The sequence below is a fragment of the Ochotona curzoniae genome, unplaced genomic scaffold, assembly GCF_017591425.1.
Source record: "Ochotona curzoniae isolate NIBS_2020 unplaced genomic scaffold, NIBS_Ocur_1.0 scaffold_3223, whole genome shotgun sequence".
NCBI classification, from domain to species: Eukaryota; Metazoa; Chordata; class Mammalia; order Lagomorpha; family Ochotonidae; genus Ochotona; species Ochotona curzoniae.
The window spans coordinates 1,200,030-1,219,836 of record NW_024467108.1 but is presented as its reverse complement, the minus strand read 5'-3'; the positions used below and the strand labels follow the sequence as shown (position 1 = coordinate 1,219,836).

At 37.1% G+C, this 19,807-nt stretch overlaps 2 protein-coding genes across 2 annotated transcripts; one reads left to right on the top strand and one right to left on the bottom strand.

The window, feature by feature from the left end:
• Positions 1-957, bottom strand: LOC121145484 (olfactory receptor 51A4-like). Its single transcript, XM_040964358.1, has one exon. The coding sequence runs from the start codon at positions 940-942 to the stop codon at positions 1-3; it is 942 nt and encodes a 313-aa protein (XP_040820292.1). The 5' UTR covers positions 943-957.
• A 7,922-nt stretch (positions 958-8,879) lies between these two features.
• On the top strand, positions 8,880-11,554 carry MMP26 (matrix metallopeptidase 26). The gene is made up of 5 exons (XM_040964359.1): positions 8,880-9,023; positions 9,728-9,876; positions 10,480-10,605; positions 11,087-11,248; positions 11,328-11,554. The coding sequence occupies exons 1-5, from the start codon at positions 8,953-8,955 to the stop codon at positions 11,354-11,356; spliced, it is 537 nt and encodes a 178-aa protein (XP_040820293.1). The 5' UTR covers positions 8,880-8,952; the 3' UTR covers positions 11,357-11,554.
• Positions 11,555-19,807: the final 8,253 nt, after the last annotated feature.

The following is a 19,807-nucleotide window of genomic DNA, read 5'->3' as shown; positions in this document are numbered from 1 at the left end:
TCAGCTTTGCTTCTGGCACAGTTTCCCTACAATCAGTTTTCTCATCTGCTGACTCTTTACACAGTATACAATGGGGTTCATTAGTGGAGGCACCAGTAGGAAAATATCAGCCATAAGGATTCTAGTGATTGGAGAACTCTGTTTTGAAAACCGGTAGATGACAGATAGAGAAATAATAGGTACATAGAATATGAGTACAGCACAGATGTGGGAGACACAAGTATTGAGGACTTTGAATCTTTCCCTTTGAGATGCTATGTTCAACACCGCTTTCAGTATCATCACGTAGGACATGAAAATGAATGTGATGTCTAGGATACCCGAGAGAGCCACAAATAAGCCATAGATGACATCGACCCTGTTGTCAGAGCAGGCCAGCTTCATAACGTCCTGATGGAGACAGTAAGAATGAGACAGCAGGTTCTTCTTACAGTATCTTAGATGCTTTAAAGTGATTGGAAAAGGGAGAATTAGCAAAACATTTTTGAGAGAAAAAGCAAGTCCAATTTGAGTGACTCTAGCACTGGTAAGAATGGCAGTGTATCTCAGAGGATTACAGATGGCAACAAAACGATCAAAAGACATAATGAGCAGCACAGACGACTCCATAGCTGAGAACCCATGAATGAAAAACTCTTGGGCAAAACAGGCATCAGGGGAAATTTCTGGAGCATTGAACAGGAAAATTCGCAGCATGGTGGGGAGAGAGGAAAGGGATAGTCCTAGGTCAGAGAGAGCCAACATGGAGAGGAAATAGTACATGGGCTCATGCAAAGAAGGCTCTGTTTTTATGAAAAATAGGATGGTACAGTTCCCCAGGATAGCAACAATGTACACAAAACAAATGGGGATAGATATCCAGATATTGGCAGTTTCCAGCCCTGGGATCCCAACTAAATAGAAAGTGGAGATTTCAATCTCAGAGATGTTCATTATAGACATGCCTATATTTGCAATCAAGATGAAAGGCTCAGAACAGGCAAGGAAGTAGGATCAGCAGTCTGACCATATCCTTTTGAGATCATCGTGGTCTGGTCAAACCAAGGAATAGGAAGTGATACAGACACAAACCTGAGGGAAGAAAAGAGGTGGGGAAGTAGACATCAATATCTAATTAAAAGCAAAAACAGAAAAGAAAAAAAACTGATTTTGAAATCTAATGTTAAAATAGATGCTGAAGATAAAAGATGAAAGTCCTACATAGAAACTATTTTTCAACTAAGTGAATTGTAAAGATGCGTGTTATCAAATTCAAAAAGGTGAGGCTTTTGTTTTTTAATGTAAATATTACAATCTATGTCCTAATAAGAATTTATTCATCATATCTGTTACTTTATATTAATCCCAGAAAAAGCAAAAATTTTAAATATCTTCTAATGTAACTATGTGTTTTACTTTCCTCTTCTCAAGTTTTGCTTTTATAAAGATTTTATATTGCTTAGACAAGATACTTTAAATAATCTTTATGATGTTGCTGCCAAAATTTATAGAATCACTTACTTTATTATTTTATTATTTTCACAGCAGTTACTGAACCCAAAGAAGAACAGTGTACATTTTTATTGTAAAACTCTGTATTCATTTTGTGCTGTTCTTCCAGTTTTTGGATCCCCCTCTCACCACAGCTCTCTGAATTCTTGTGTTTCTTGTTATCACAGTAATGTAAACCCTTCGTAAACAATTTCTTCAATGAATTTTCTCAACTGACTCAGTGTATTTTGATTCCTTGCTAACATGTAAGCCTTTAGATGTTATCTTTATCATTGATGTCCAGTAGTTCAATATATGTTACCTATAGGCAGGGGCTTAAGCTTAATTTATTTTGTTCAGAACTTGGTAAACATGCTTAATGAGACATGTTTCTTTAATTTGGGTATTGCCAGAACTTTTTAACATTGGAAGTTTGAAAGTGTGTCTAGCTGAAAAGGTTGGAGTGTCTTAGAGTATTTTTTTAATTATATTGCTTTGTATTTCAAACCCTCCTTAAATTTGTTGTTTTACTTTCATGCATTCTTAACCAGTGTCTTATTTAATAATTTTGTTTTGATTCTTATTTTAAATCTATATTAATCATGAATTTCACTTCAATCATTTAATCTTTTGGAATGAGGGTTATTTTAAATGACTGCATTTTATTCATACCTATCAACCTCTCTACAGTTTTCATTTAAAAAATATTCTTATTTTTAGGATCTTAACATATCTACTTTACAATTTATTTTAGTTTTCTTCTTTTCTCATGAGTGAATTTTGTTACTTTCAATTGACAAGTGACAGCTACATATCTATGAACTACACCATTATGTTTTGATATGTATACATGTTGTGTTGTAAATTGAATCAGTAAATTTAACATATCTGTTGCCTCATAGGCTAAATTTTTGTGAGAATACTTGAAATATAGTCTTTTAATGACTGAATTATATTGTACATAATCATTAACTAAAGTCATCATAATATACAATGGACCTGAAAAAATCAGTTTTCCTGACTGAAATTTTGTACCCTTTAGCTAACAGCCCTCCAGTGTCTTCCTGTTATAATGGAAATGTTAGAATTTCTCTTATAGAATCTGTCTTCCCATCTGTTTGAACTGTTTTGGAAGTTTCAGTTTTTCTGATAATGTATTTTTCCACATGATCTGCAATTAGAGATGGTAATCGACTCGTCCTCATTTCTTAAAGTTTGCTACATTACAGATTTTAAAATAAAAGTTAACAGACTTTGTTTCAAATGAGAACTGAGCAATTTTTCTAGCTATTCTAACACCTGACTTACTTTAGGGGATAGATTTCAGCTGTGACAACAGCTTTCCACACTCCATACATTTTAACAGCTTTAGGAACAATCTAGAATAGTTTAGGTCACACAGAGCACCATCATACTGAGTCCTGTCCAGGTATAAACTACCAACCACTGCATGTCCCCAGACCAATGGGTCCACGGATTCAGCTTCAACACACCATTATATATTGTCAGTAAATTGCATTATGTATCTGACATCTGCATGCCTATGTATTTTTCAATGGACTATAGCAATGTTTTATGGTTTTTAAATTTCACATACCATTAATGCATGCTGTGGAGAAATGATTAGGAAATCTGAACTGATCTGCTACACATTGAATGCTACATATTGGATAAAATCCTCTATCAAAGCTAATGGCTTCACATATGCGACTTGTTAGAGCACGTATTCAGGGAAAATTAATTTGGGGATATTTATTTGATTATGTTTCATATCACATAATGAGTTGCTTTGCTGATTTATTTGATAACGCACTAGATCTAATTGCTAGATGCATCATCAATCATTTTATGAGGAATTTAATAACATGTTCTCAATATGAAACATTGAGATAGTTTTTTTGTACTATTTTGATTCTTGCTCACATCTTCAGCATATCGTTATATATATTGTTATATTGGTCTGCTTGTCACAGCTGAATTTCTTATTTTCTTATGTTCATGTTAACTTTGTCTCTATGTCATCTATAACCATTTTTGTGATATTTATATTCCTTAATAGATGAGATGTCAAGGGGAGAGAGATTAGAAATTCCTAGGATAGTTAAAAATACCTAGGAAGTTCTGTATGAGATACAAAAACAAAAACAAAAACAAAAACAAAAAACATAAAAACCCTGGGAAAATCAATAAAACTAAAAGAAAAAAAAAAGGAAAAGGAAAGAAAAAAGTCAGGCAAAATGTCTGGGTAATGTTCTCTTAGAGCTTGGAAAACCCTTATAAAATCTATATGAAGGCATTGAATAAAATGTAGTTATTTTGACAAATGCTATTGTGAAATCTCTCCTAAGCACAAATCTCATTATATCAAGATTCTTAATTATTAACAGAGAGCTACCTTTTAGACTTGAAAGTCTCCTAATTCACAAGATTTGGTTCTGATGCTATTCTAAAGAAGAGAGAAAAATATTCATGAAAAACTGAAGATACAAAGGCATTTTAAGGAAAAGTTAATAGAAAAGGTGAAACAAAAAGATAAGCTTGTTTTGGTGGAAAAATATACTCAAGACATGAGATAGTCTTAATACTTCACATTACACATCACTTTACTATCAATATAAAGAACATGCTGAACAATTTCATATTTAACAATGTCCATATATACATGTAAAATTTTATTTTATCTTCATTAGTGAATGGTAGTCTGTATATGCTCAAATAATGTGATGACTTTTGGTTCTTTTAACATACTCTATGAACTAGAGCATGTAGCAGAGTAGACTCTTTTGAGCTAAGACAGAATACCGGACAATGTTATGCTTAGCAACTTAACACATTCTGGTGAAGTAAAATGGGATTTTTTCCCCTAGAGTGGTGTAGTTAGAAACAAGTCCTAAATGCAAACATTGTAATAAGTTGTTAAGGATATGACACTCATTCAAATGACCTTAATGGATGAGATGCACACTTAATGTTAATGATTTCCAATACTTACCAGGATAACTACCACTTAAGCTGTACTTTCAAATCAAACTGAGATGAACGGATGATGAAGTCACTGCAAGTTATAAAGCACAGGTATAGCTTATGATGTTCTGATTCTGACCCTCCTACCCTCATACATTTTTAATTGAATAGCGGCCTCTATGGATGACAACTCAGGAAGCTATTCCCAAAGGCACTAAAAAGCCCACATGTATTATACCCAGGTGAGTCCTTACATGAGCGTGGACTCAACAATCATTCACCTGTATTCCCATTATGTATTTGAATTAGCCATTTCTGATCAATAGCATATGAGGCTTTTCCTGTTCTACACTACAGAGTTGACTGTGCTCTCTTGGAGTTTCAGATGTTTTTAGAAAGTTGGCCACATTTTGTTTTTTTCAGGTGATTAGCCACATGTCCCTATGATAAGATAAACTTTTGCTTTTTCCTGGTAAATGTGATTGTTACCTTATAAGAAAGATGTTAGTTTTCCTTTCATGTTCAAGAAAATTTGAGTTTCTTTTTAGAAGCCATTTTATCAAATCGTTTGTCTATTTAAAGTTTTATTTATTAGTTTGTGGAAGTACTTTTCATATCAAACAATTTAGTTTTATTATTATGTCACTTGCAAAGAATCTTTCCCTTTGAGTCACTTGTATTCTTGATAACGATGTAGTTGTGATTTGGGTTTCTTTTTAATGAAACACTGAAGTACGCACTTGTGCTTTCAGGTTAAGTGGCCAAGTAAGATGAAAAAAAAAAAAAATGGAACTAGTGGAGAAAGACATACAAATCCATTAAGCCATAACAGAAGCAACTTTAGTTTTTTCAGAGATTGTGGTGCCAAGATGTCTGATTTCCTTCCAGAACTGCCGTGAACTGGGAGAAAGGTCTGGGCCTTTGTAAGTGTCCATTGGCTGGTCACTGCAATGGTCTGTCCATGGGGAAGGGTGTGATGTGGGGACGGTCACTCTGATCACAGGACAGAAATTAGCAAGAGAGACTCACAGAAGGCCTGTAATCTGAAACATTCCTGTTAGTGAAATGGCTGCTGCTGTCACTGATGTACTGTCAATCCAACCAGTTTGGGTTACTTGAATCTAAACCTTTCAAACCCATACAAGGTCTGGTACTCATCTGTCCACTCTCATCTCTGAAAGAGTTAGTTCAATCTAAGTTGATACTCCTTTCAAGAGAAATGACCTGAGCTGGGTCTGAGGTTTCCTCCTTAGTTCCTACAACACTTCCTTAATTTTCAAAGCCTAGTTCATTTCATCAACTCTGTGTACTTCTCTGATCAACCCAGGCCAGGTTAACAACTCATTGCATGGCCTTGTTCATACATTTATTAAAACACTTACCACTATCTCAAAACTGAATTCTGTATCATCCATTTTCTTGATTTGTTTCTCAGTTAACTCTGAGATTGGCAAAGGCTTTTGTGCCTTTGCAGGGGAGTCTTCAGTAATATTCATCATGCCTTTATCTCCTCTTTTGCTCCTGGTCATTGTACTTCTTGTTAGCAGATTCTTCTCTCTGGGGCAGGTTTCAAGTTGTGTCACCCACAGGTCTACAATTTTATTTTATTTATTGTGGTTGGCTCAAGGCTCTTTGTTTGCAGTCACTTGTGTCACTCCCTCCAGCGAGTTCCAGGTCTGGGTTCTTATGTTAGACTTCCAGTATGGTCTCTTTTCTTCAACATAAAAATATTAACTATTTATTTCTGTGTGTTCATATATCCCCTTTACATGGATGTTTGTGACTTTTCATATTGTCATTATAATGTTTATTTCACTAGACACTTTTCCCTTTCTTGATTTTCTTCTCTTAAATCCTGGGGATAGTTCATGTTTATTTGTAACTGGTGAAGGAACTATTCTGCAGGGGAAAGCTATAATAAATTGCTCATATACCTTCCTTTTGTTCTTTTCTTACTTATTTTATTTTAATTATGAGAGAGAGAGAGCGAAAGAGTCCATCTGTTGATTTCCTTCCTAAAGGGATGCAGCCATGGCAAATCTGAGTCAGTCCAAAGCTAAGAGTTGAGAATTCAATTCACACCACGATGCTGATCTTCCACATGAGTGACAATGGCAGGCACCCAAGTACTTTGAATTATCACTCAGCTATTAAAAAAAACAAAATGCAGTTCTTTGTGGCTAAATGGGCCCAACTGGAAACTATAATGCTAAGGGAAATGAGCGAATCCCAAAAGGTTAGATACCGTATGTTTGCATTGATTTAAACTGTAATTTTTGTTTGTTTATTTGTTTGTTAGTTTTTGAACCTGTCATTGATACCGTCTCAACCCATGTGTTTTGAAGAATTATCACCTGGTGCCTCACAGGATATACATTAGCAGGGATTGGAATTGGGAGCAGAGGCAGCGTTTGAACACAGATACTTGCATGTAGGACAGCAGTTGTCCCAAACTCTAGCTTAACTTCTGTACCAAACATCCACTTCTTTCTCTAATTTTTTTTTTTTAAATGATACACTCCTATGTCCTGAGACTTGCTTGCATTTCCTTGACCACGGGCATTCTGTGGCTGTCAGTTGTGAAATGAATGTGTAAATACAGCCCACAATTGCTGTCATCACCCTGGCATGCTGGCCATTCTTCCTGAAATTTCATGTACTTCAAAATGACACTCACTGATGCGAAGGATGCTTGCACTGCTATAAAAGCCTGGTGACCCATTTGGGCATGTGAATTCAGGCAGGAGAAAAAATGAATATTTTCATGCAGACTGCTGTCTTAAAAGTCATTATCTTTCTGCTCTGGTATTTGGCCTCTCCAGTGTGCCATGCAAGAGAACTTAAAGGATGGGACTCTGCTAAGGTAGGTGTACAATTCAGGATGACATTTTCCACTTTGGATGTGTGAGTGTGTGTGTGAGGGATCTTCAAATGCCCATAGAAAACGCACATTATTATTTAATTCTGTTTTTCCATGATCTTTTGTAATACCTTCCTTGTGTGATTACATTATATAAAGACAAAATATATACATACATATACATAAGATATATATTTATACCTGCAACTTATTGTTTCCTATGAAGACAAATAAATATCTGAAATTACATATCAAGATATTTATTCAATCTATGTGTTTATTTTTCATTTGGAATCTAAAACATATTGGTGGCTCTGTGGAATAATGTGAACCATCCTCACTGTGTCTGCTGTGCTGAGCGAACAGTTCAGGCTCCCTGCTCATTTCCCACCCTTTTAGCTTTATGTACAAGTTAGGACAAAAAAGGGACATAATTCATAATTTTTCTGGAATAAACACATCTTTCAAATGGTCTACCGACACCCTCAATTCTTCCAGAAGCTGTGTTTGTTCAACGTTTTTTAAAAAATTCAAAATAAACATCACATATATATGATTTAAATAATGCATTTTCTGATTTGTCAGGGACCGGATCCATTTTCCTGCTAATGTTTAACCCAGAAAATTGTGGTAGCTCATTGTTTTAGAGAAGTCAGCTGAGATGATAAGAAAGGCTTTCAAATGCAGTTTTATGCAACAGACATGAATCTAACAATGAGTTTGCATTAAGTACTATAAGAACTGTGGCTTAATCAAGTAGGATTAAACAAAGCATTTCTCTTAAATTACTTTGATTGTTTTTGGAGTTCAAATGTAGATATAGAAAAGCTGATAATAAACCAAGATATTAATTTTCCTCAGAAGTTGTGTTAGCACATTGGACTGGAAAGAAAAGGAGGAGACATAAGGAAGAGGTAAATAATAGACTCGTAGTTTTTTTTAAAAATTTCATTTTATGACACAATTTCATAGGCTCTGGGATTCTCCAAGCCCCCTCCCAGACCCTTCCCCTATATTGTATTCCTCCATATTGTTACAGTGGGTTCATAACCACAGACTCAGTATTTTAGTGGAATAGAATGTGTAAGTACAGACTGAGTAACACAGAACTAGCCAGAAACTGTGTTTTAGGAATCACTTATCCTTTCCTGACTAAAATGAGTTCAATTGATTTGAAACAATCAAGTTCCTCTTTCTAGTATTTCCCTTCTAAAAATCTCATGCCTGTTTACTCTTAGATTCTGTCCCCTGAAACTTGGACGCTTCATGCTTGAGGAGTTGTTTGCCATTTATGCAACCCAGTTGTATTCTGACACTTGTGTTTAGTATCATCTTTCCAGTGAGAGAAATTAGGAATGGGCGCCATCATTTGACAGACTGAGAGGTTTGATAAGGCCAATCTGACAAAGCAAAAACAAAAAAGAAACAAACAAACAAACGAACAAACCATCTTTCTCAGGGCTTTAAATAAGGGTACCCTAGAAAGCTGGGTCTTCCCTGCTGTGTCCATGCCTTCCTGATCTCTCACACAGCACTATTTGTATCAGTTCTTTCTGACAGAGAAGGAACAGACGAAGTCCCTGCAGCCGACTCTTCACAATGAGACAGGCTTACCGCGTGAGAAGTCACTGGGAGTCCTGAGCCAGCGCCGCTGTGGGATGCCTGATGAGGATCACAGCTCGCTCAAGCCAGGAAGCTCCAAGTGGAACAAGTCCAACCTGACCTACAGGTGCATGCCGCAGGGGCGTGTGGGGTGATTCCCTATGTTCAATTCCCACAATCAGGCACTCTGTTGTCACCCTCCCCTGACAGTTTCTTCAAAGTTCAAAATCTCCCTCAGATAAAGCAATTCTACTGTTTTCTCATTCTAGGTTCCAAGTCTTTCGGACATGCAGTCTAACCACTGTTCTTCAGTCATAATGCAATATTCATCCTTAAATATCTTATTTTTCCAATGTGGATGTTTATAGGATAAAATTTTGAGAACTTCTCTGCTTGTGTTACTCTTTTTTTTTTTTTGAAGATTTTAAATAGAACGAAGCTATTCAAAATAAAAAAAATGAGACACTAAGATTTCACATGGACTTTATTACTTCCACTCAATTATCCTTTAGGGGTTGTGTTTTCTTGTTGTTATTGATAATTTTTTATAATAATAAGACTTGGGGGTTTTACTCAGGGTTTAATTCATATCATATCAATGTGGAGAGCTGATTAAAATCTTGAAAATCTACAGTTTGCGTGTTTAATTTCTTGGCTTTATAATTCAATTAGCCTGGGATTAACTCAGTTTTGTAGGTAAAAAAAAATTAATTCTGAAAATACTAAATATTCTCTCCCAAGATAGAATAATTCATTTTAGAATTGTTTTTATCCCCTTACCTGTGAACTATTCTATATAAATAGTTGTAATAGTTATTTTTTTTCTCTTAGCATCATCAATTTTCCAAATGGCTTGAAACCATCCACTGTGAGTGTTATTATACATAACGCCATTTCTGTCTGGAGCAAAGTGACCCCTTTGATATTTCAGCAAGTGGCAAGCCAGGATGCAGACATTAAGCTTTCTTTTTGGAAGAGAGGTAAGGAACTGGACATAGGACCAAAGGGATGATGCCTGGTGTAAGGGACACTCCTGAGGAAGAAAAGAATCCCCATGCAAGGCAAAGTTAATAATACAGGGGAGACATTTAAGTACAGGCAAACAATAGGTGAAGTAGTGCTCCAATGAGTTATAAATAGAGGAAGGGAAGACATTGCACATATCCTTTTAAAAGGATGCTGCTTAGCTCTAAAACCTGCTGACATTGTCATTCAACATAGATTTGCCTATGTACATAAACTTGCATAAGTTAAATTTTGTTTCTATCCCATGCGTGGAGAAAAATTTGGTATTTAAATGTAAACTGTCTCTGGTAGAAATTGATTCCTGTCTTCTTTTATCTCAGAATATAGGCAGTAGTTTGATTTCTGACCCCATCCTATTTCTCCACAAAGGTGGTTTTATGACATCCCCAATCTATCCTCCTATGGCACTAATACTAAGAAAATTCTTTCCCCTTGCTCAACCCTTCCCTTCCCTTCCCTTCCTTCCCCTCCCCTCCCCTTTCCCTCCCTTCCCTTCCCTTCCCTTCCCCTCCCTTCCCTTCCCTTCCCCTCTTTTCCATGTCTTTTGCCATTCACAGGCCATGGAGACTGCTGGTCCTTTGATGGGCCAGGTGGTATCTTAGGACATGCCTTTTTACCAGATTCTCAACATTCGGGAACTGTTCATTTTGACAAGGATGAACATTGGTCAACTTCAAACAAAGGTAAAGCTTTGTAGGATGGGTGTGTTAGAACTCTTTGGGAAGATTGGAACGGATATACAAGATCTCCATCTGGGCCTATGATGCAATAAAGAGGATGTAGGGATGGATCAACGTGGCCAGTCTGAGGTGGGGGAAACTTAGCAGAAGGATTGAACCTTCTTAATGAGTACAGGTAGGGAGATATCAACTCTAAACAGATGTTCCCTATTAAACACCTTGTGCTTTTCTTCTTTCTTTTTTGCTTGTTCCCATTCATTGATCTCTGAGCCTTCTCCATGTGTGTCTTGTGCATGTTCAGCTTGTCTTTGTGTTTTGCCATTCTGTTTCACACTTAACCACTTTCCCTTTCTCACTTTCCTGCATCCTTTAACATTTGTTTTGTCTTCCTTTTCAGTCCTCATTTGTTTTCTTCTTTCTTTATCATACACATATTGCCTCCCCTGTGGGCGTTAATTTTATCTTTTTGTCTATGTTCTTACAGGATCTAATCTGTTCCTGGTTGCCGTTCATGAGATTGGTCATTCTCTGGGTCTGAAACATTCTAAGAATGCAAAATCTATAATGTATCCCATCTATTACTATCAGAATCCTAAAAAGTTCCACCTCAGTGCTGAAGATATCCAAAGAATTCAGCAACTTTATGGTCTGTACCAGCTGGTAGAAAGGGGACCTGGGGAATAAAATTCCACTTAAAATTTACTATTCTTTTTTATCTTCCCAAGGAGAAAAGGATTCATCTGAAATGCCCTAATATTGGCTTGGAAGAATTATTTAACCTGGCTATTCAATGACTTTATTGGAAGATAAGAGAATTTAAAACCTGGAAGCAGCCTTGAGAACTGGAACTAAGCTCTAAAAAATAGAAATTAAGATAGATGAAAAAAATTTTTTTAAAGGATAGATGAATCAACACAGGACACCTGTAGGTCATAATAAAGATAGATTTAAAGACTGTCATTTTTTCCTTCACAATTTGATATGTCTTGACATTTGATCTACCCAACTATGGTGATCAGGACAAAAGAAAATATAGTTGTGTGGATAACACTAGCTGAGGTGGTCATGGAACTAGAATTAGTTGCTTGTTATGGATAAGCCTTTCATGTATCTAGAGTTAAAGGAATGTTCTGAATGCTCTACTGAAGATGTAACTCTAAAGGCTGATTGGTGGATTTCAGGACTTATTCACTTGTAAGCTAAAATAATCGAAATTACTTTTTTATTACTCTGCATTTGTGAAATAATTGCAGTAACTTTACACATTGTCATATGGCTAGATGTCATATAATAAATATAAATGATTTTAATCATTTTGGCAGCATAGTTTTGAACTATGAAAATTTATATCACCAGTCCACTTTTTAGCTGCTTTTATTTAGAGGAAGAACTCTCAGATGAAGAGTATGCATTTGATCAGACACATGGTAAAAGCCACAGAGAATCAGAGGACATTAAACTGAAGGATTGGCCCATTCAACTGACCAGACACTGGCATTTATCTTCCTACTTGAATCAAGCTAATTAGCAAAGTAATCTTAAGTAATGGATTATTCTGGTTCCTGGTTCATGTACTACACCTTTACTATGAAAAATCTGAAAGGAGGGAATTAAATTTGGGGTTAGTAAGCTAAAGTGAAGATCTTCTAATTAAGGAAAAAAGACTGTAAACTACTCACAATGTTAATTAACATGGATTTGTAAGATTAAATTATTGAGCATGTAAGAAGGGGGCAGTCACATAAAAGGAAGACCTATTTATGGAGATATTTTAAGAACAAAGTTTTCATGATAAAAGAGAAATAGATTATATTAAAATTGCCCTTTAGGGTAGACTTTGGCTTAGAGATTGATATGCTGCTTGAGAATCTGTATCCTATATGGAGTGTCTGGGTGAGCATTCTGGTTCTGTTCCCGATTCCAGCTTCCTGTTAATGCATACACTGGGAGGTAGCAGATGAATCAAATAGTAGGAACCCTGTCATCCAAATGAGAGACACAGAGTTTTCAGTTCCTGCTTTCGCCTGGCCCAGGTCTTGCTGTTGTAGACAGCATACGGGGAAATGAATTGCCAGATACGAGTTTGCTTTCTGTCTGTCTGTCTCACACACTGTGTGTGTGTGTGTGTGTGTGTGTGTGTGTGTGTGTGCGCACTTCTCAGATAAATTTCAAGTCAAAAATTCCTTTTGAATATCCAATTGATGAAAAAAATCATGCAAAATTAGAATCTTCTAGCGGGGTATTTCCTGTTACTTTGGAGTTTTGCATAATCATAGCAGAATAAGTGATAAAAACTGCAGCCATTCTCAACCATGACTATTGATATAAAAATCCTCAAAAAACATTAGTAAATCAAATATGGCAATAAGAAAAATAAAATGTCATGTCCAATTTGGATTTATTACAGAAAAGAATGAATTTAAAAATTAGTCAATATAATTAATCACGCTGATAGCATAATAAAGCAAATAATGTAAAATGTATAATTGGAAATCTCAGTGGATGCAAAATAATTTTATAAAATTTGGATTCCATTATTACAAGAAAAATAGAAGATAGTCACATTATCTGATAAAGGGAAAGCCCATTTAGTGATAAAAACTTCAACCTGTAATATCTGTAGAAATGAAAGAAAGCAGTTTTTACCACCTCTATTACTGCACTGATTATATTAACTTGTGGAGTGTGCAAATAGATGTAAGATATGAAGATTGGAGGAGTTGATGCTGTGGAATAGGAGGTTAAGTTGCAACTGTGTCAGCAGCATCCGTATGGGTTCTGCTTTATGTTTCACGTGCTCCACTTTGGATCCAGCTCCTTGCAAATATCCTGGTGAAAGCAATTAAGAATGAACCAAGCATTTGGGTCCCTACCATCTGCACGAGAGACCAGCAGATCTTGGTCCCAGGCTTCAGCCCGGCTCAGCCTCACCTATTGTTCTTTGCAATCATCTGGTTAGTGAAACAGAGGGTGGAAGAACACTTTTTCTGTTTCTTTCCCTCTCTCTGTTTGTAATTCTGACTTTCAAATAAATAAATGAACAAATCTTTAAAAATGATATAAGTTTCAAGAATAAGGATAGAAATAGGGATTACTTTTTGAAGCGTGAATTGACAAAAAAGGGGTCTAAAATACTTATAACTTTTTTTGTTTGTTTTAGGATGTTTATAAGATTTTATTTTATTTGAAAGGTAGAGTTAGAAAGAGAGAGACATAGAGATGGAAAGAGAGAGATCTTCTATCTGCTGGTTTACTCCCCAGATGGCCTCAACAGCTGGGGCTGAGGCTGGGCCAGGCTGAAGCCAAGAACCAGGAGTTTTCTCTGAATTTTTCATATGAGTGCAGGGATCAAAGTACTTTGGCATCTTCCAGGGTTTTTTCCAAGATCATTTGCATGGAGCTGGAACAGAAATGGAGCAACTAAAACTTCAACCATTTCCCTGGTACTGCAGGTAGCTGCTTAACATGCCATGTTACAGTGCTGGACATGTGTTTTGATTTCAAAATGTATTAATTTTTTTAAAGATTTATTTTTATTATTTTTTCATTGGAAAGGCGGATATACAGAGAGGAGAGACAGAGAGGAAGATCTTCCGTCCGATGATTCACTCCCCAAGTGAGAGCAACGGCCCAAGCCAGGAGCCTCTTCCGGGTCTCCTACGCGGGTGCAGGGTCCCAAAGCTTTGGGCCGTCCTCGACTGCTTTCCCAGGCCACAGGCAGGGAGCTGGAAGGGAAGCGGGGCTGCTGGGATTAGAACCGGCACCCATATGGGATCCCGGGCGTGCAAGGTGAGGACTTAACCACTTGCGCCACCGCGCCGGGGCCCAAAATGTATTAATTTTGAAAATTGGAGTTAAAGTGAGAGATCTTCCATTCACTGGATCACTCTTCAGATGACTACAGTGGACAATGATGGGTCAGGCCAAAGCCAGGAAGCAGGGGCTTTATCTGGGTCTCTCACGCCAGCAGCAGAGGCCATTTACTTGTTCTATCAGGGGCTAGGTACTTGTTCCATCATCTGCTGCTTCCTCTCACCATTAACAGGGAGCTGAATGGGAAAGTGGAGCAGCCAGAAAACAAACTGGTGTATACATGAGAACTGGCTTTATCTGCTATGCCATCATTCTGGGACCTGTATAACAAATTAAAAATAAAAAAGAATTCAATAGGCCTTTTTTCTTTTCTTTCCTTTTTATGATCTTTACATAGCTGACTAGGGCACAAAGGGTCAAGGGCTACAGAAAAGTGGATAAGACCATTATTTCCACATTCTCTTTTTTTCCTTCAGTAGCTGGGGGAAGGGGAGAGAAAAAGGGAGAAACCACATCTTCCCTCCCAACCATCCCAGGGTCCTTGATATGGGGCATCCTCTGAGGGCACTGCTCAAGTGGTTTCGATGGTTCAACTGTTCTGAGTGGCTGCAAATCTCACCATTCCAAGCACGATGAAATATCTTCAGAACCCACTGGCTGACATAATTCATCTTAGTTTCTTCACTTGCCCAGATTTCCACTGCCAACACATGTCTGGGGTAGTTGATCAATTTGTTCTATCTTTTGTTCTGGTATCAGGTGTCCTATGCAGGTTCCAATGTACTACCATATCCTCCACGAGCAGCTAGATATGCTGTCCACTGCTCTGACTGAGCCACTGAGAAGACTCAGCTTTGACACATGCACTCCGCTGTCAGACCCTGGAACTGACAATTCTCTTCATGGTTGGGGTTCTGAGTTCAGCAGTTCGATTGGTGGGATCCCCAAAGAAACTTTGTCTGAGATGATCCCAGATCAGATTGAGAAAGTTAAAATCTAAACTGTCTTTATATATTAATATCACAGATTTATAAAAAATATAATTTATAAGTGCTATTTACATTGACAAGTGAATAAAATGATGAAAGGGCCTTTTATTACACATCATTGCCATAGTCCTATACCATGCTCCTGGGGAAAGCTGAAATTCCGGCATCCTTACGGGGTGGATCAGATAGTCATTATGATTTCCTTTTCTTACGGTTTTTGAGTAGAGAAAGCATCTGCATGTGAGAAAGCATTGTGGCTGGTGGCTGGGAGAGCTGCACTTTGTTTTTTTCCAGGACTGTGGAGCTCTGTTTTTGCCACAGCTGTGTTTACAGGCATTTATCTCCAGGGAGCCAGCTGACACACTAATCCCAAATTTTCAACCCCAGGAGAAACCTGTAGTAGTTAAAAGAGATGGTGGAATCCTTTATGCCTCACAAAGTCCAAGGTTTTCAAGACTCGAGGTCCACAGCAAATCTGAGTTAGTGTGTGGAATCAGCACACGTTTGGTCTTCAGAGAGAAATGGAAACTCCTCTGAGACGATTAAAAGCACAGACATCTGAACAGAACTGACAAGAAATACAGACAGTGAAAGAACTGAAACATAGAGAATTTCATGCTGAAACGCACCAATCTATACAAGGACCAGATCAAAAAGAAATGTAAGCAAGAAGTAGACTATGAAATATAATAGCATTTAGAGAGTAATTAAGATGACCTAGAAAGAAAATATCACAGAAATAGAGAATGTGACTTTATCTATAGTGGAGAAAACTGGACAGTGATACAAAACAGAAGAGATTACTTGGAAAATGCACTATTGATTTCAGGTTGAGCACTTAAATGTTACAATTGCTTTTGCTATAAAGTTGAGGTAAGAAGTTTTAAATTACAACTCAACTATAGGTATACTTTGTGTCAAGACATAGTGTGCAAAAGAATATAATTATTAGAAATAAAATGTACAATTTATTGAAGACAGAAAAGTGTGTGATTTCCCCGTTGGATATTTTTGAAATTTATGGCATACTATAAATCTTTTAAGCAATTTTAAGATCAGCTGGTCAGTGCGAGAAAATTTTTGGAGCTTTCAACTCAAATGATGGACAGGCTGTAAGGCCGGGGTTTCAGCCTTCGTTGTTCTCCCTCAACTACTCGGAAGAGGTGAGTCAGACATGAATCTTCATGCTTTACCCTTTGAAACAATCCCTGTCACTCTTAGTCCCTTCCTGCTATTTCCCTTTCAAATCAGTGTGATTAAATTGTACTTATCCAAATAAAGGACAATGAATCATTTTAATGACCTACAAATGGAGTTAGTAGAAAATGAATAGCAAATAAACAGTGGCGGGCCTGAGAAAAGGAAGCAGAACAACACGACAGACAGAGCAGCAGAGGAGTGATGAGGACACACCAGAACAAAGGAGAGTGGTGACCGCCAGGGACAGGCTCGCACAAGAAGTGAGTCAGAGGGGATCACTTGCAGTCATGGAGGATAAATGCAGCTAGAAGACCTCAGTGAATATAATGCATTAAATTATAAAATATTGCTCAGACATTGTTGGTGCTCTAAATGCATAAACATCAGGCAACTGGAAGGTGATGGCTAGAATGATTTGAATTTAATGATCATTCTACTGTGTGTATGCATATGAAAACATGTTGCACACCTAAAACAGGCAGTAACGTCAGAAATGAACAACATAATCCTGTCATTTTGCCTGTCCTAAATTCAATGTATGCACAGGCTTCACAATTGAAATGTTCTCGATATTTCTACCTGTACAAAGAGACCTCAGAACAGTGAGTAAAACAATTCTAAGAAAAATGGCAATCACGGTTGTTTCCTGCATCTTATCTGAGAAACTGTGACTTATTTCAGAGTAGGAAGAATTAAAGAAAAAAACATAGATTATTTAGCACAGAGTAAAAATATCTACATTGTGATCACAATGTTACGTGTGTGCGCATGTACTATATACTTCAACATTAACGTCTACAGTGTGTGATGAACCTTCTGAATAAGAAAGGAGCTTTCCGTAGATGTGCAGGAGCAGTATGGAAACGGTTCCTTGGAAGTGAAAAACTGGAGATGGCATGGTATTTCCTTTTGTTCCTAAGACGCATAGTCTAAATCTCATCTTCTTTGGAATTGTGTAGCCTGAGACAGGTCAGTCTTCCTGTTGGATAAGACCCAGTCCTGAGGGACTAGCAGTGAAAGATTCTTCTGAAACATGACAGAGACAATGAAAGGTCCCTGCTAGGTAGCTGGGGCCCATGTTTTAAAGCCTGATTGAGGAAATCTTTTACTTTAGTCCTGTGCCGAGTCCTCTTTCATACTCTCTAGAGTTCAGAGACTGAGTACAGGTTGGCCAGGATTAGTGAAGATTGTTATGGAGCTGTCTGAGATATATTAAGCCCCATTCTTAAAAACAAAGAGAGCGAAGAACATCTTCACAAAGTTGGTAAGATTAGGCAGGGTTAATACAAGGAAATATAAGTGGAAGGGATAGGGGCTCCCACAGTGTTAAGCTGTGGTATGCAGTGGCAGTAGCCCAGACTCAACAAGGGAAAGGAAATATAGGCCTTTAGCAAGGGGGCATCAAGGCTACAGACGGAAAATAACACCAGACAGTAAAAAGGACGGACTTGGTTGTTTCTGATGGGCCATGAGGGTACGTGCTGCAGGTATCTCCTAGGAGCCACCGATTCATACTGGGGTTGGCTATCCATTGCAATTATACAACTGTTCTTTTTTTTTTTTTTTAAGCTTTATTTGAAAGGCAGAGCTACAGAAACAGAGAGTTTGTCCTTTTTTTGTACATCTACTTTTTTTTTTTTTTAATGCCATAAGAATCATTCTGGGAGAAAAAAAATCAGCTAAGAAACAAATAGAACCCAGAATGGTTCACATTTTACTTATTTGTGACATATGTAACAGATAATTGTGTTGAATTTTATTGTTTGCACATTACTTTGCCCTTGAGGAGAGCTCTTTTGACTTTATGCCCTGAAGATTTATTATCTAAATGTGTAAGGCATATGACCTCAAGTATTTACATATATATGTATATAAATATAAATATATGAATGTGTACTATATATTCTCATATGAATATATATGTATATTGAAGCTGTATATAGATACCTTGAAGGATATATATATCAGACAAAAGTTCATAGAAAACAGAGTTAAAATCAGTGTAAGAGGCAGACATTTGGCCTAATATTCCGTATTGGAATTTGGCATCCCTTGGTGTGATACTTGCCTGCAGCCGCTAGGCTCAGTCTCCTGTTGGTTCAGATCCTGAGAGGCAGCGCTCCTGGTTCAGATAGGGCTTCTTCCACCTTGTGGGAAATGCAGGCTGGAATGCTGGCTGCCAGCTGCAGTCTCTGCCCGGTCCACACTGTACCAGCGTTCAGGATGGGAATCCGTGGATGAGAGCTCTGTTGCCTATATTCTCTCTCTTTTACTCACTCTTACTCTTGCTCTCATTGTCTGACTCTCAAGCCCGCCCCCGCAAAAAAAGCCAAAAAGGTTAATTTCATCTTACAAAAATTGCGATCCATATATAGTTTTTCCTAACGTGCATCTCCATGAACTTATGAAAATCCTCTATACTATGTGTGTGTATGAATGCGTAAGGTTTTTATTTTTTACCATGAGGAATTTTTAGATTATGGCAATATTTGCTCTACTAAATAGCCAAAACTAATATACTAATGTTCCAAAATCAAAGATTCTTTTCCCCCTTGTATGTATTTTTTCATATAATGGGGGCATTTGTTTTTTTATTATTAAAATAGCAAATGTTTTAAATGTCTAAACATTATAAACTAACAGATATAAGAATGACTTAAGGAGATTAGGCTGGTCCTCTGGGATCAGTTTAATTTTCCTGATTCGTTTAAAAACATTACTGCCAGAAGGTTTAGGCAAAGCTGTAGACATCTGGCTTTATTCTATCTTCATATTTATGATTAGTGGTGAGTTTTTCTTTCTCTGTTCTTGTGTTGCTTAAAATTTGCTGTTTCTTTCATGCAAATTAAAAAAAATGGTGTTGAGATGCCCATATTTGTGCACACAACATTTTGTTGCAGAACTTGTTACTCTTCAATACCGAGAAATGTTTCTTATAGAAGAGGAAAATGGGGAGGAAGGAAGGGGGGAGGCAAGGAGGAAATCCCCCCTATAAAACTGTGTCATGACAAATAGTAGTAACAATAAAAAATTAAAGAAAGCTCATAACACAGATTCTGCTTCTGTGAAGCTGGAGGGGAGATTTTTTTTTTTTTTTTTTTTTTTGTCCTGATCACATTGCTTGTATTCACAGAGAGTAATCTGTAGGATAAGGAATAACACACAACATTTCTCAGTTTCTGCCTCCTTGCTGGAAGATCATC